General features: G+C 37.3%; 1 protein-coding gene across 7 annotated transcripts in view; it reads left to right on the forward strand.

The window, feature by feature from the left end:
• The window catches only part of ZC3H6 (zinc finger CCCH-type containing 6), a 68,532-nt gene that overhangs the window by 15,476 nt on the left and 36,725 nt on the right, over positions 1 to 16,331 (forward strand). For 6 of the 7 annotated variants that reach the window (XM_078056303.1, XM_036103829.2, XM_078056304.1 and 3 more), the window contains one exon: positions 9,081 to 9,261. In XM_078056303.1, the coding sequence (XP_077912429.1) occupies positions 9,113 to 9,261 (149 nt within the window). In that variant the 5' untranslated portion in view covers positions 9,081 to 9,112. Of the gene's footprint in view, positions 1 to 3,703; positions 5,236 to 9,080; positions 9,262 to 16,331 lie in introns of those variants that run through there. The other variant, XM_078056305.1, reaches the window with a different exon arrangement.

Consider the following 16,331-nt stretch of genomic DNA (forward strand, 5'->3'; position numbering starts at 1 on the left):
TCCCAGGATGGAGTCCCTCCTGGAGCTCCCTGCTCAGCAGGGAGTCTGCTTCTCCCTCTGACCCTCCCCCCTCTCATGTGCTCTCTCTCTCTCTCTCAAATAAATAAATAATCTTTAAAAAAAAGAATAGCCATTAGTTTTATTTACGTTCTCTTTTGTTTTCTGTATTTTGTTGATTTCTGTACTTATATTATTTTCATTCTTCTCCTGGGTTTACCCATTTCTGAGTTCTTTAGTTGAACATATAGCTCATTTGTTTCTAATCTTTTTATTTCCTGAAAAATGTGTTTATTTTTTTATTTTTTTTAAAGATTTTATTTATTTGTTTGACAGAGAGAGATACAGCGAGAGAGGGAACACAAACGGAGTGGGAGAGGGAGAAGCAGGCCTCCCGCCGAGCAGGGAGCCCGATGCGGGGCTCGATCCCAGGATCCCGGGGTCACGACCTGAGCCGAAGGCAGACGCCTAATGACTGAGCCACCCAGGCGCCCCAGAAAAATGTGTTTAAATAAAAGCATAGATCTTCTAAGGACTCCTTTTCTTTGTTTAGGTCTTTTAATAACTTCATGGTGTACTCTGCACCAAATTTATACTGGGAGGTTCACCAGGAAGTTACATTGCTTGAATTTAGATGTTTCATTATTATGTTACTGATATGTTCAGTACCTCCATCAGATCATTATAATGCCTGCTTTGAACGTTTTGAGGCTGAAATGATGGGAATTATGTGCTCCTGTGTTTTGAAGATTAACACATTATTCATTCATATCCTTACTACTTTTAAGAAAAATGTTGACCCTATTCAAAAGAATGACCTCGGAATAAGGAGGTGACATTTAAAAGGTATAAATCATGGGAATGTTTGTAGTACTCATGGAGGATTGCCTGAACGATAATAGTCTACTAATTTCTCGATATTAGTAGTTTTCAGCTAATTTTTTTTTTTTTTGCCTCAACACTGTTGTAGAAAAAACATTCCCATCCGTGATAAAGTGTGTGTCTTTGAGTGAAGAGTGTCAAGTTATCAGGTTCACCAAATATGTTCCATTCTTCTTTTGGATTTTTGCTTGGTTATTGCAGTGGTATCCTAACTGCTTTCCTGTGTCTGTTTTATTTCCCCTTTAGGTCTGCTTTTTACTCTCAAAGTTATCTTTCAGAATGGAGATCTAATTACATCGCCTCCTTTCCTGGAAACACTTCAGTGCTTTCTCATTTATATTAGAATAAACCCCAAACATGGTCAAAGCTCTGCATGATCTAGAACCACCCATCACTCCAGCATAATTTTAAACCAGCTTTCCCTTTGTCTTTATAATCCAGTGACGTTGGCATTGTCTCAGTTTCTGTCTCAGGTCTTCTACACAGAAGTTTTGCTATCCTATTATCTCTGCCTGCCACTGGTCCCTCTGCAACCTTTTATCTCTTAGGCTGGAACTCCTCACCTCAGTTCATTCATGACTTCCTCAAGGAGAGCCTTCTGATAAATGACTTTCTCCTGTTGGGTGCTCTCATAGCTCTATTTACCTTCCACATTTACTTGTATGGTTGTTACTTTATATGTATTTATATGATTCTTTCATTCATGTCTATCTCCCCCATCACTAGATTAAAAACTTCTTGAGAGAAGAAACCATGTCTTTCTTGTTTATCATTGTATGCCCACTGAGAAGGTGGTGAATAAATACATGTTAAATGAATGAATGCCTCCCCTTTCTTTTTGGGGAGGACAGAAAATTCTAATATACATACAGTTTTTGAGAATCCCTGCTCTAGGTGTTGTAGATTTCATCCCCAGATTAAATCAGAATATCAGAGGAGTGCCTGGCTGGCTGTCTCAGTTGGTTGAGGGTGTGACTCTTGGTCTTGGGGTTGTAAGTTCGAGCCCCATGCTGGGTGAAGAGATTACTTAAAAAAATAGAATCTTAAAAAAAATCAGAACATCAGACAATTGCGTACTTGGACAATATTACTTTGTTTCCTTATAAAATTGCTTTTTCACAATTGGATTTTGGCAGCAAGCCCTTGGTTCAAATTGAGGCATGCTTTAGGTGATAAACTATTGCATTGGTTGTATGGACACTATTGAAGGTAGTGTTCATTGTGACAAGTACTGACCACTGTATCAGATAATGTCTTTATGAGGACTCGGGGGAGAAATTTCTTTCTGATCTCACTACTAGAAAAAACTATGCCTCTCTTGAGCAACCGGTCTGTTTTTGTCTTGGAAGTACTGTTGTCTTATACCTAATCCTTGTTTCCTGAAGCCAAATTTGCAGCTCCCATATAAAAATTAGTCAGGGATCTCTGGCATACTCCTGTGTAAATTAATCTTAGTCTTAGCTTCACCTTAATCTTTAGAATTTTAACATATTTTATATATTGATCAATAAAGGCTCTATAAATAGCATTCAAGGAATAATAAAATTCACCCAAGATTTTTTCTTGAAGCTAAGTTAATCTGCTTGCTGGGTAAGAAATGAGTTCACTCTGTCTCTCCGTGCTGAAAGTGAAAAAGATAGAGAGGAAAAGAAAAGGTTTATTATATATTAGGAATTCTAGGTTTTATGTTCTGATTGGGTCATTTGGGAATGAGAAATTCTTCTTTTTGATTTTGTTCTGCTGTCACAAAAGCATAGAGATTGCTTTATAAAGAGGTCTGAGGTGGGATATGAAAGTGTCTGTTAGGTTCAGAGATATAAGATCAGCACTTTTGTTTTTTTCTTTTTAGATCAGCACTTTTATATGCACATGCTGGGAACTTGGTAGAGTTTTATTTTAACAGTACGGCCTTAGTCCTACCCTTATAGAACAGCATGCTACATATTCACTGCTGTATGGGTTATGATCTTTGTAGGAATCGTGATCAAAGGCCTGACTGAATATCAGAGTACTTTTGTTTTCCTTCTGTTACAAAATGAATTTTTGTACCATCTGATGAAATAACAACTGTGCAGAAGCATATATGACTCTGGAGACCAGGCATTGGGAGACTGTGAGACAAGTAAGAATAGCCATGACTAAATTCTAAGAGACTAGAAGGCATTTTAGAGTGATGACCAAAGTAAGGGAATCTTACTTCTGAGTCCACTTTTTTTTAAGATTTTATTTATTTATTTGAGAGAGAAAGCGAGCGAGAGAGAGCATGAGCGGGAGGGAGGGGCAGAGGGAGAGAGACAAGCAAGGACCCTGGGATCACAACCTGAGCCAAAGGCAGAGGCTTAACTGACTGACCCACCCAGGCACCCCCTGAGTCCCCTTTTGATAGCCAAGTCTTTTATTTGAATATAGATCGGTCAACTTTCCCTGTGATATTACTTCATGGGCAGCAGGAAGTATTAGCAGTAAATCATATTTTTTTCTTGGCTTGCCAGCAAGAAATCTAGGGCTTATGCTGTTATCCACAATCACTTAGATCAATGACTTTAAGTTTGTTGTAACTCTGGGGCTTTGCGGTATTATCTTTTCAGTCAATGTTAATAACAAATTTTGGATAACATTTTCAAGTTATGTGACCTCTATAGTTGAAAATAGAGTCCTAATGATTCTAGCATAAAGAGAGTATCTGTTTTTTTCTCCAGGGAGATCAGTGTCCCTTCAGACACTCCCACAGAAGCATAGTCTCCTGAAGGACATGGGAAGGAAATATCTAATATTGTCTAATTATTATATTTTTATATATAGTTGTTATCTGTATATACAAGTTAGGTTTTGATGAGGCAAATATGAATAAGCATGTTGTGGATTCCGGAAATAAAGATTAGAAGGGTCACGTATGTAAAAACAGAAGTAGAATTACTTGTAAAAAAAAGTGAGAAAGAGATTCTTAGTTATCTCTGGGATACAGATAACTTGCATAGAGTTAAGCAAAATTTGGAAAGGTTGCCATAAGACTGTGGAGGATGTTAGGCTAATTAGAATTTATAATTTTGCCCATAAATTTGTACCAAGTCTCATTCTTGAAGGAATTTGTATTTGAGTTGAGGCTTTCGCAAATTCTAAGGTTGGCTTGAGGAGTGAAACTTGCTGTAGCTGTAGGTAGTCAAAAAGGGATAAGCTGAATTTCTGCAAACCAAATACATTCCAGAGGGTGTAAGAATGTATTGGATAAAGAATGAAGATTAAAAACACTTTGAAAGTTACAGATATCTGTCAGATTTTACCACTGGTAATTTGTAAAGAGAAACTTTTGCTGAAACAAGTAAGATGAGCCATCTAGCATGTAAATGTTCAAGGTCCAGTTTGGGGATAAACATAAAATCATAAAAACTCATGTCAGGTAGCTCTGCCATGGCCCTGATATGACCAGACAGTGTTTTCCTTGAGAAGAAATAACTAGTTTGGGAGGTATAAGGTGGGGAGTTATGTCAGGTCTTTATCAAGAAGATCATACGTAAGCTATATAGGTTGAGGGAAAATACCAGAGTAGGCATGGGCAAGCCTAGACCCAAGCAAGTTTTCCATTAAGGATGCTGACAAATTCCGCCAGTAAAATTGTTTATTACTTACATAGACAGCAAATGTAGGATCACCATGGTGTTAGCTCCTTGTGTCCATTGTCTCACTGGGTAACACTGAAACCAAAGAGGCCAGACAATCACAGGCAACATGAGTGGTAGGGTACCCTGTGGCTGAGGAACAGTGGCCATACGAGGAGAATATATGGAGGTGGGTTAAAAATAGCTTTGTTAGCAGCACCTCCCAAGACTGCCTATATTTCTGTATTCTGGAGGACCATTCTTCCGGGGCTCAGGTCAGCCTGCAGTTGAGCCTTGCCTGTGTGAGCTCGGTGGAGACAAAGGTTGCCAGTGCCTCAGTTCAGAGCAGTTCTACGTTATCCATGGTAAAGGAGAAATGACAGGGTGAATTAGAACAAAAGCATGAAAAGAAAAGTGTTACAAGCAATAGTTTCAAGTATAGAAATTTGTGTTGTTGATCTTAGGATAAGCAGCCTATTTCTATAAAGTTGTCTGCTTCTGGAATGTGAAGGCATTCTTGACATCCTGACAGTCACTTGGTACCTTCTGAGAAATGTCTTTTTTTCTGGTGATCATGTCATCTTTTCCCAGGATGTTTGTATTTATGAGTAATATCTTTGTAATATCATCTATCAGGAGTACTTGTATAGTCTTTTATTGAGGCTTTTATGTTTCTTCCAGAAAACTCAGTTTCTGATCTATAGCTTGTAACAGGAGCCTTTAGGCAAGCATAAAGAAAAAGCAGAAACTACCTGTGGAGGTAAGACTGAATGGTTCAGGTTAAGTTGTTTTAATAGCAACAGTATCAGAATGGGGAGAAGTAGAGTCCTTTATGAAGCAGATCAATTTATAAGGATTTAGTGAAATATACCTCAGAATAAGAACATATCATGAACAGTGAGGGCATTGAGCCATTTCAGAGTTTTTAATTAATACCACTGTGTGTTATGATTTTCTCCAGTTGTCTGCAATGTAGATATTTAAACCTAGAGATAAAATCTTTTAAAACTTAATTATTTTTTAAAATAACAGCTTTATTGAAATAAAATTCACTTTTTTAAAGTATACAACTCATTGGTTTTTAGGATATTCAGGGTTGTGCAATCATTACCACTCTCTAATTTTAGAACTTTTTTTTTTTTTAGAACATTTTCATCACTCCAAAAAGAAAAACCCCATGACCATTGACAGTCAATCCTCATTCCTCCCTCTGATCTACCTGGCAATCCCTAATCTACTTTCTGTCTCTATGGATTTGCCTCAGAGATAAATTCTTTTAAAAATAACAACTGAACAGTTGTTTACATGTCCATAAACATGAATATGCCTCTTCCTCAAAAGGATATAATCACTATTATTTTACATTAATGAAAAGTCATCCATATAGAATTGAACTGAGAGCCTCTCTTTCTGATTTATTAAATTTAAAAAAGTGTTTTGGGTTTAGTAAAAAACAGCTTTCATAATGGTGTTGAGCTAATTCAAAATCTAGAGAATGCTAAGCACTCTTAATTATATTATTTTTTCTGTTTTTTATTTTTCACAGAGCTAGATTAGTATCTGATACATTAGTAGGTGCTCAATCAAGATAGCTTTATTTTGTTTTGGTGACAGAACTGGCATTAGAAGCCAGCTGTCCTCCCTGGAAGTCTCTTCTTCCATCATGCCATACATGCTTTCCATTTGTGCCCAAAGCTGATTTTTGTAAAGCATTTGTAAACAGTTCATGGAAATGGGGATCAATGTTCTTTATTTCCTTTTTCTATCCTATTTCTTGTAACCATACACAGATTTAAATTCACAAGTTTAAATTTGTTGTGTGAATGCTAAAATGGTAAATAGTCTAAGGGAGAAGAAAGAAAAGTAAAATACCTTTCATTTCTTTTTGTCTAATGACAAATATAAACACCCCATATTTCATAGTTAAAGAATTTATGTAAAGTAGGACATAAATTCATAGGCAGCATTTTTAGCTTGAATACTTAGGTTAAATAGCTCCAGTCAAAATGTTAAGTATGAATTAGTGATTTTAAGATATAAAAAGATTTATGCTTTAAGGAGCTCAAGTTGGAAGAGAAGGGTGGTAAGAGAAAAGGTGAATGTCTGTAGGTTTTTTTGGTGCTGTTTAAATTTTGTTATGGTGTAAGTATAGGCAGTAAAGTACACAATTCGTAAATGTACAACTTGATGAATTTTTTACACATAAGTATGTATATATAATGATCACCACACAGATCAATATACAAAATATTTCAACACCCCAGAAGATTCCTTAGTACTCCTTTTTTTGTCAGTTACAACCCTCCAAGAGGTAATCACTATTTTGACTTCTGTCACAATAGGTTAGTTTTGCCTCTTCTTAAAATACATATAAATGGAATCAAATGATACTCTCTTGTGTCTAGCTTCTTTTACTCATAATTGTGTCTATAAGATTCATCCATATTGTGTGTAGCAGTGGCTAATTTTTTTTGCTTTATAGTATTTCATTATATAAATAAAGCACAATTTATCTATTCACCTGTTGATGGTGATTTGGGTTAACAGTTTTTTACTATTGTGACTAAAGTTGCAAAGAACATTCTTGTGCTTATCTTTTGGTGAATATATGCACTCATTTTTCTTGGAACTTCAGGTTTTGTAGTGTTATAAAAGTTCAGAACGTTTCTGTTAAAACAGCCAGAATGCCAACCCTGCCTCACAAGAAATTTTTAAGTCTGCCTAAATGGATATATACCTCTTTGATTTTATAATAGAAATTGGGGGAAAATAACATTGACTTCACTGCCAATTTTGGGTGGTATTGTGCCTGTTCTGTAATGCAAGAGTTACAGATATTATACATTCATTCATTCAGTGAACATTAGGGAACCATCCTAGGGGTTAGAGATACAGCTATGAAAGACGCAATCACATCCTACTTTCCCCAACCAATATGTTCAAGTTATTTGAACATAATGCATGGAGTGTAGTGATAAAGAAAGGAGAATTATTAGGAGAGTACTTAGGGTGAAGCATCTCACCTAAACCTGGGTAGTCAGTGGAAGCATCTCAGAGGAAATGACATCTGACCTGGGTCCAATAGAACAAAATGGAATTAGCCAGGTGAAGGAAGTGGAGGGTGTGTGTTGAGAGGAGCGGACAATGAGAGTTTTTTTTTTTAAAGATTTTATTTTTGACAGAGAGTGCACAAGCAGGGGAAGCAGCAGGCAGAGGGAGAAGGAGAAGCAGGTGCAGGGCTCGATCCCAGGACCACCATGACCCGAGCCGAAGGCAGACGCTTAACTGTCTGAGCCACCCAGGCACCCCGACAATGAGAGTTTTTAAGGCAATGTTTAAAGCCTGGAGACGTGAGAAATTGAAAGTAGCTGGGAAGCAGGGACTCAATTTTAAAGGGCCTTTTGGTAATATCACAGAGTTCTGATGTCATCCTCAGGTCAGAAAGGAATCACTGGTACTGTCCTTTTATTATGGAAGACTTCAAACACCTGCACATCCCATAGTTTGAGCAATTACCAACTCATGACCAGTCTTGTTGATACCACTTCCTTCCTCCCCCAGTGGATAGTTCTGAAGCAAATTTGAGACATCACATCATCATTGAAGATTTTGAGCAGGAGAGTGACATGATCAGTTTTGCATTTTAGAAATCACATATCCCTAGTAACTTTAAAGTATCTTTATAATGCACACACCATAGTTTGGTTGCTTCTCATTTGCTTCCAGTCATACAGACATTTGTCTTTCCGTACTATTTATAGCAGCTTGCATTTTTTCAAACTGTATGGAAACATGGTTAAATGCCAAACTTATTTTATATACTTATCTTCTTATGTAGATAGATCATTGTTTAATTTGCCTTTAAAATACTATTAATGAATATTTTGGCTTCTATAAGTATAAAAAGGTCATAAACAATATAAAAGTTTGTTTCTAGTTTGGTCTCCATTATAGCAAACATATTAGTATTTGGAAAGTGGAATTCAATTTATGATTTTACTATGAATATTTTTTGCAGATTCAAGTTTAATTTATGATTCTTCTGTAGCTCAGGTTTTGCTCTTTATCTGCCTATTGAAATCTGTTTTCTTATTGAAGTTTACTTTGATGGTGAGAATTAATACAGATTACTTTTATTTTAAAGCCAATTATCATTGTTTACGTGACACTAAGTTAAAAATTCCATCCTGTAGTAAGAATGTTTACTTACTAAAATGTTTTAGTTTAACTTTTTTTTAAAAGGTGATTTAGTAGAAGGTAACTGCTGTAATACCATGGAATAACACTGCATTCATGCATACATTCATTCATTTGGTGAGCGTCAGTGATCTTAATCCAAATCAGAGGTTGGCAAATTTTTGCTGCTAAGACTGGTTCTTACATTTTTGAAGGATTGTTCCCCAAAAAGGGAGAAGAATTTGCAACAGAAACCGTATGTGGCCTGTAAATATACTACCTGGCCCTTTACAGGAGAAGTTTGCCATCCCTGATCTAAATGAATATAACCTAAATTCTTGGCATGTGCTTTTTTTTCTTTTGGAAATGTTTTTATAAGACTCATTTTTGAATAACATTTGAAAATAAAAATGTCATTGTTTTCTACAGAGAAGATGGCGAATTAGAAGATGGTGAAATAGATGATGCAGGACTCGAAGAAACACAAGAACAGGAAGCAAAAGAGGATGAAAAACAGAAAAATGAAAAAGCCTATAGAAAATCAAGGAAAAAACACAAGAAAGAAAGAGAGAAGAAAAAATCCAAAAGGAGAAAACGTGAAAAACATAAGGTTAGTTAGAATCTACTTTGAATTCTTTTAGTAAATTTGTATGAAATATAAAATACTGAAAATTAGAAAGTATAAATTATTGCTTATTTTATTATAAAACATTGTTTAGAGGGGTGCCTGGGTGTCTCAGTCAGTTAAGTGTGTGACTGGATTTCAGCTCAGGTCATGATTTTGGGGCGTGAGATTGAGCCTTGTGTCAGGCTTCTCACTGGGCATGGAGCCTGCTTAAGATTCTCTCTCTCCCTCTGCCCTTCCACCCCCCAAAAAACAACTTGTTGATTAGATATTTTTATTTATGTGATTAATAAATTTTCTGAACATAAAAATTATATGAATTATCTCAAAGATTTAAAAATTAATCAAGGTAACTTTTAATGCAAGTTAAAATAAATCTTTTATTTTTAAAGATTTTATTTATTTATTTGTCAGAGAGAGAGCGCAAGCAGTGGGAGCTGCAGGCAGAAGGAGAAGCAGGCTCCTCGCTGAGCAAGGACCCTGATGCAGGACTCGATTCCAGGACCCTGGGATCATGACCTGAGCTGAAGGCAGACGTTTAACTGACTGAGCCACCCAGGCATCCCTAAAATAAATCTTTTTAACTAATGGAATTGTATGCAAGAATGATAAAAGGTTAAGGAAAGTTTTATTCTCTACCGATATAGATTAGTAGCATTGGCATTGTCTATTTATTTATTCATTCATATGTATTTTCATGTGCTTGTTATGGAAATCTCTGTGCCCTATGCTAGGGTTATAGTAATGAGTGAAACAGTCTCTAACAGAGATTACATTGAAATGGGAAAGAGAAGGCAATAAACAAATGAAAAACAAATGTCATCAAGAAAAAAAAGTAGGGTGCTGCATAGAGAATAATGTAGTTTGGGATAGGGAAGAAGGGACGTCTCTCTGACAGAGAACTCAGGGAAAAGTTGGCATCTGTGGTGGGGTAGTTTTTGAAACTCCCCTGTAAAAATAGAGCAATAAGGATAGCAAAATCAAAAACTCATTGGCAACATCTACCAAAAAATGAAGTAACAAGTTATTCCCACAAACCTTAAAAACACAAATGGATAAGGCCAAACCACGGACAGCACCAAGACCTGTATAGGATCAGCAACTGTGCATACTGAGGCAGAGGGAAGGTAATGGGACTTCCAGAAAACAAATTGCCAACAGTACTCCTCTCAGATGGAGGAGTCCTGACTCCATGGGGAAAGTCCATGGACCAATCTGAGAATAGCAGCAGAAAATGAGAGGGAACTTTACTAGTTTCAATTCACATATGAATGTAAAGTGACCACATGAATTTGGATGGTGCTTGAATGGTCTGGGCCTGATGAACTCCTGATACTAATCAACCAAATCCCTCTTTTCAGACAGAGTCCCAACACTGAGAATATAACTGCTATCATTAGAATCTAAACTGAGGGGCGCCTGGGTGGCTCAGTCATTAAGTGTCTGCCTTCGGCTCAGATCATGATCCCAGGGTCCTGAGATAGAGTCCCACATCAGGCTCCCTCCTCGGCAGGAAGCCTGCTCTCCCTCTCCCACTCCCGCTGCTGTGTTCTTGTTCTTGCTATCTCTGTCAAATAAATAAATAAAATCTTAAAAAAAAAAAAAAGAATCTAAACTGAGAGGACAAGCATACTAGGGCTGGGCAAGGAAAGAAATAGATTTAAAAATGAGGGAAGGGAGCAAGCAAAGCATATTTGAGAAGATACATAACCATATTTATTAATACTTCATGCAAACAATGGAAGAAATAACCCTAGAAAACAAGATAGGACCACGATCACATTCCATGTAAGTTATTATTAAAAAAAAAAAAAAAAAGAGGGGCATCTGGGTGGCTCAGTCAGTTAAGCATCTCCCTTCGGCTTGGGTCATGAGCTCCAGGTCTTGGGATCGAGCCCTGAGCAGGCTCCCGGGCTCCCTCTGCCCCTTCAGCCTGCTTGTGCTCTCTCTCTCTTGCTGTATCTCAAAGAAATAAAAAAAAATCTTCAAAAAAAATTTTTTAAAAAGAGAATAATGGAGAGAATAATATTATTCCAGAAGAGAAATAATTCCCATAAAACATATAAAATATCTAACCTAATATTTCAAAATGATAAAAAAATTTAAGAAAGTAATATAAGCTATGATCAAACAGCATAAATACAGTTTTGTAGGAAATATCCTTTGGTCATCTAGGCAAAAAGACCAAGTCCCTTATTAGGAAAAGAGAATCAGGTTTATATAAAAATTTTTGATATAAATATTTTATGCCGGAAGATAATGGAATGATATATTTTTTTAAAGATTTGATTTGAGAGAGAGTAGAGCAAGAGAGAGAGCACAAGTGGGGGGGAGGAGCAGAGGGAGAGGGAGAAGCAGACTCTCCCACTGAGCAGGGAGCTCTACATGGGGCTTGATCCCAGGACCCTGGGATCATGGCCTGAGCCAAAGGCAGATGCTTAACCGACTGAGCCAGCCAGGCGCCCCTGGAATGACATATTTAAATAAGATGTGGGCCAAGAATTTTATATCCAGCTAAATACTGACCTTCTGATATAAAGTTGTCAAAAATATATATATGATAGAACTCAGTAAATATTGTTATCATGAGCCTTCCTGTAGACTCTACTAGAGAACAAGTTTAGATAACCAGAATGACTAGTTGAGAGAGAGGCATCTATATACACATACATATTTCCTTGTAAAACTAAGACTAAATGATGGACATAAGAGGAGCAGTGTATTATGTATCTGAACATTACAACTCTAAAAAATACCAGGAAAAGCAGAAGAGTATATGGCAAGCAGGATAAGCTTACTGATTGCCTTATAGTTATTAACTCAGAGTAAAAGGATGTTGCTTCACATTGTTATCCTGAGAATGAAAAAGAAAGGAGAAGAGGTTACTGCTGAACTTCAGTATTGGTCCTGTTAGTAAAGAAATAGTATGCAAAGAAGGGACAGGGACCAAGGTTATTGGAAAAAGGTTGTACGAAAGAAATAATGGAGGGACACCTGGGTGGCTCAGTTGGTTGAGCGTCTGACTCTTTTTTCTTTTTTTTAAAGATTTTATTTATTTGTCAGAGAAAGAGAGAGAGACTGAGCAAGCAGGGGGAGGGGAAGGCAGAGGAAGAAGCAGGCTTCCTGCTGAGCAAGGCCCCCAGTGTGGGACTCGATCCCAGGACCCTGGCATCATAACCTAAGCTGAAGGCAGATGTTTAATTGACTGAGCCACACAGGCATCCCAAGTGTCCAACTCTTGATCTCAGCTCAGGTCTTGATCTCAGGGTCGTGAGTTCAAGCCCCGTGTTGGGTTCCACTCTGGGAATGGAGCCTACGTATAAATAGATAGAAAGATACATACATACATACATACATACATAAATGCAAACCTTTCTAAATACCAAAAGGTATACTCCCCAACAATGCAAAATCCAACTCTAAGCTGTGTATAATAGAAAGATTTAAAAAATGGGTAAAGCTATGCAGGCAAATGTAAAGAAAGAAAAGGCAGAAGTCATAATGTTGTGGGGCACCTGGGTGGCTCAGATGGTTATGCATCTGCCTTCGGCTCAGGTCATGATCTTGGGGTCCTGGGATCGAGCCCTCCGTCGGGCTCCCTGCTCAGCGGGGAGTCTACTTATCCCTCTCCCTTTGCCCTTACCCCCTGCTCATGCTCTCTTTCTGTCTCTCTCTCTCAAACAAATAAATAAAATCTTTAAAAAAAAAAAAAGAAGTCATAATGTTGATATCTGAAAAAGTCAAAATTAGGTCAAAATGGCATTGAAAGAAACAAGGATATTTTGTGATGTTAAAGGCTATAATTCACAATGAAGTATAAATTATTAATATTTTATATCCCCCAAAACAGCAACTTTTATAAAGCAAGAACTATAGGAACTGCAAGAAGAAATAGGAATACACTAATAACAGGAGATATACCAATATGCCTCTCTTAACCCAAAGAGATCAATCAAGTGGATGAAAAGGTGGTTAGGATATTAAAGAGAGATTATGTAGTGAGCTCTGAATCCTGAGAATACAGCTTCCTCTCATCTTTACGGCCATACAGTAGGCCTTATAAGCTCTAATTACTTTGATAGAGTGGAAGTGTTACAAAGAGCAATGTCAAACTACAATACAATAAAATTAGATATTACTACTAAAGTCAAAAAACAAAATGTCTTTTTGCTTTGTAATTCAAATACCTGCTATAAATAGCCTGTGGAACACAGGGGAAACATTAAAACTGCAGAATTTCGTGAAAATAATGATAAAATCCCGATGTGTAAGTACCAACAGAATATAGCTGAAGCGGTTATCAGGAGAAAAATTAGAGTATTGCAGTATTTATTACTGCTATTATTGCTAGTCTAGAAAAGTAGCCGATCAAAACAAAAACAAAAAGGAAGGACTTTTAATTAAGTTACAAGCAGAACATGAACTAGAATGAAAAACCAGTAGTTATTAAAAAAAAGATCAACAATATGTATAAATCATTGGCCAGACTAACCAAGAAAAAGGGGGCACCTGGCTGGCTCAGTGGGTGGAACATGAGACTCTTCATCTTGGGGTGTGAGTTTGAGCTCCATGTTGGGTGTGGAGCTTACTTAAGAAAAACAGAAAAGAAAAAAGGGAAAAGCAAAAATAAAATTTGGTATGTTGAAGCTAAGAACTTTCAAAACCATCAAGTCCCATCTCCTTTTTAACAGCCTTTTCTTTGTCTGTCTTCTTTGGCAGATACATACTTTCAACATTTTTCTTGAAAATCTTAACCAGATCACTTAGTTCACTAGACACATTTTCTAGTTTCCATGTTACCGAATGTAGCTGTTTTTGTTCAACTTTCTGCCACTGCATAATGAGGATTTCCATTCTTCCGGTTTTAATAAGATATCCCACTTTCCTTTAAGTTGCCTCAAAGTTCAGAATTTTACTAACAGTAATTCAAGGCAACTTATTTATTTAAAGATTTATGTATTTGAGAGAGAGAGAGAGAGAGAGAGAGAGAGAGAGCACGAGTTGGGGGAGGGGCAAAGGGAGAGAGAGAATCCCAAGCAGACCCCCTGCTGAGCATGGAGCCTGAACGCAGGGCTCGATCTCATGACCTATGAAATCATGACTCGAGAGGAAACCAAGAGTTGGTTGTCTAGCCCATTTTTTTAGTTATTATTTTTTGTATCTCTACACCCAGTGTGGGGCTTGAACTCACGACCTGGAGATTAAGAGTTGCATACTCCACCAACTGAGCTAGCCAGGCACCCCTCATTTGAGTTAATTTAGACTTTCACAAATACTCTCCTTAAAGTCCTTCCAGTTTCTATCCACTGCCTGTTTCCAAAACCCCTCCTACCTTTTAGATATTTCTTGTGGAAGCACAGCATTTCCAGACACCAGAATCTTATTAGTTAACTGTTGCTGCACAACATTACCCCAAACTTAGAAACTTAAAAGAATAAAGATTTATTTCCCAGTTTTTGTGGGTCAGGAATATGGGTGCAGCTTAACCAGGTGATTCCGGCTCAGCTTTTCTCATAGGGTTGCAGTCATCTCAAAGCTTGACTGAGGCAGGATTCTTTTCCGTGTTCACTCACGTGGCTCTTGGCAGGCCTCAGTTCCTCACCGTGTGGACATCTCTACAGACTGCCTCAGTGTCTTAATGATGTTATCTGGCTTCCCCCAAAGCAGGGGAACCATGAGTGAGAGAGAACAAGAGAAAGCACCCAAGATGAAAGCTCTAGTCTTTTTTATAACCTAATCTCAGAAGTGATATACCATCTCTTCTGACCTATTTACTAGCTATTTTTAATATAGTCCAATTGTTAATTTCAGGTTAATAATTACTACTTTTTTTTAAGATTTAATTAATTAATTAATTAATTTTAGAGAGAAAGAGCCCGTACAAGAGCAGGGGGAGGGGCAGAGGGAGAGACAGAATCTTAAGCCGACTCCTCACTGAGCACGGAGCCCCATGTGGAACTCGATCTCACAACCCTGAGATCATGACCTGAGCCAAAACCAAGAGTCGGACGCTTAGCCGACTGAGCTACCCAGGTGCCCCATCACACATACGTATTTTTTGATAATAGTCTTAATGGCTTCTTAAAGTCTATATATTTTTTTAGCCTCACTGTTTTCAATAGTCTGAAGAAACTTCTCCCTTAAGGAGAACCTTCTCTTCTCTGGTGGTTTTTCCTGAAGCAGTTCAGTGTCTTCATTTGAGCTCTTCTTAATCAAGTCTTATCCCTTTAGTGATCTTCAAGTGAAAAGTTTTCCTTTGAGCTGGAGCTGACTTCTGCTAGAGACTTAGCAAACTTGGGTTCTGAATAGACAATGTTTAGGGGTGCCTGGCCAGCTCAGTTGGTAGTCATGAGTTCAAGCCCTGCATTGGGCTTGGAGCCTACTTAAAAAAGAAAAAAGAAATGGGCAATATTTATTTCAAACCCTGGCCAACAAATGTTAAATAAATAAGTTTGAAGCATTTCATAGCATAATTATAAAAATATTTCTTCATATCACCTATCAAATCAGCAAAAATAACACCACCACAAAACTAAACCTGAAAACATTTAAGAACAAGTAGAGGAAAAGTTTGTCTTTCTTAAAAGAGTCTTTAAGAATGGAGGAAAACATCCTTCTGTGAAAATATCAGAGTTCAGTTTAGTTCAGCAAATTTTTACTGAGTCAATATTTTCACTGATAAGAACTTTAAGAAGTCTTTAAAAAGAGTGCTTAACCTGAGAAAGTAATTATTTTGACTCAATGGAGATATGGTGACTTTTTTTTTAAGAAGTACACTCATACTTTAAAAAGCTTACTCTTTTTTTTTTTTTTTAAGATTTTATTTATTTATTTGACAGACAGAGACATAGCGAGAGAGGGAACACAAGCAGGGGGAGTGGGAGAGGGAGAAGCAGGCCTCCCGCCGAGCGGGGAGCCTGATGCGGGGCTCGATCCCAGGACCCTGGGATCATGACCTGAGCCGAAGGCAGATGCTTAACGACTGAGCCACTTAGGTGCCCATAAAAAGCTTAGTCTTAATATTTGCTAATCATTATCAGTTACTTGTGGTTTCT

The sequence above is a fragment of the Halichoerus grypus genome, chromosome 10 (assembly GCF_964656455.1).
Source record: "Halichoerus grypus chromosome 10, mHalGry1.hap1.1, whole genome shotgun sequence".
In the NCBI taxonomy this organism is placed as follows: domain Eukaryota; kingdom Metazoa; phylum Chordata; class Mammalia; order Carnivora; family Phocidae; genus Halichoerus; species Halichoerus grypus.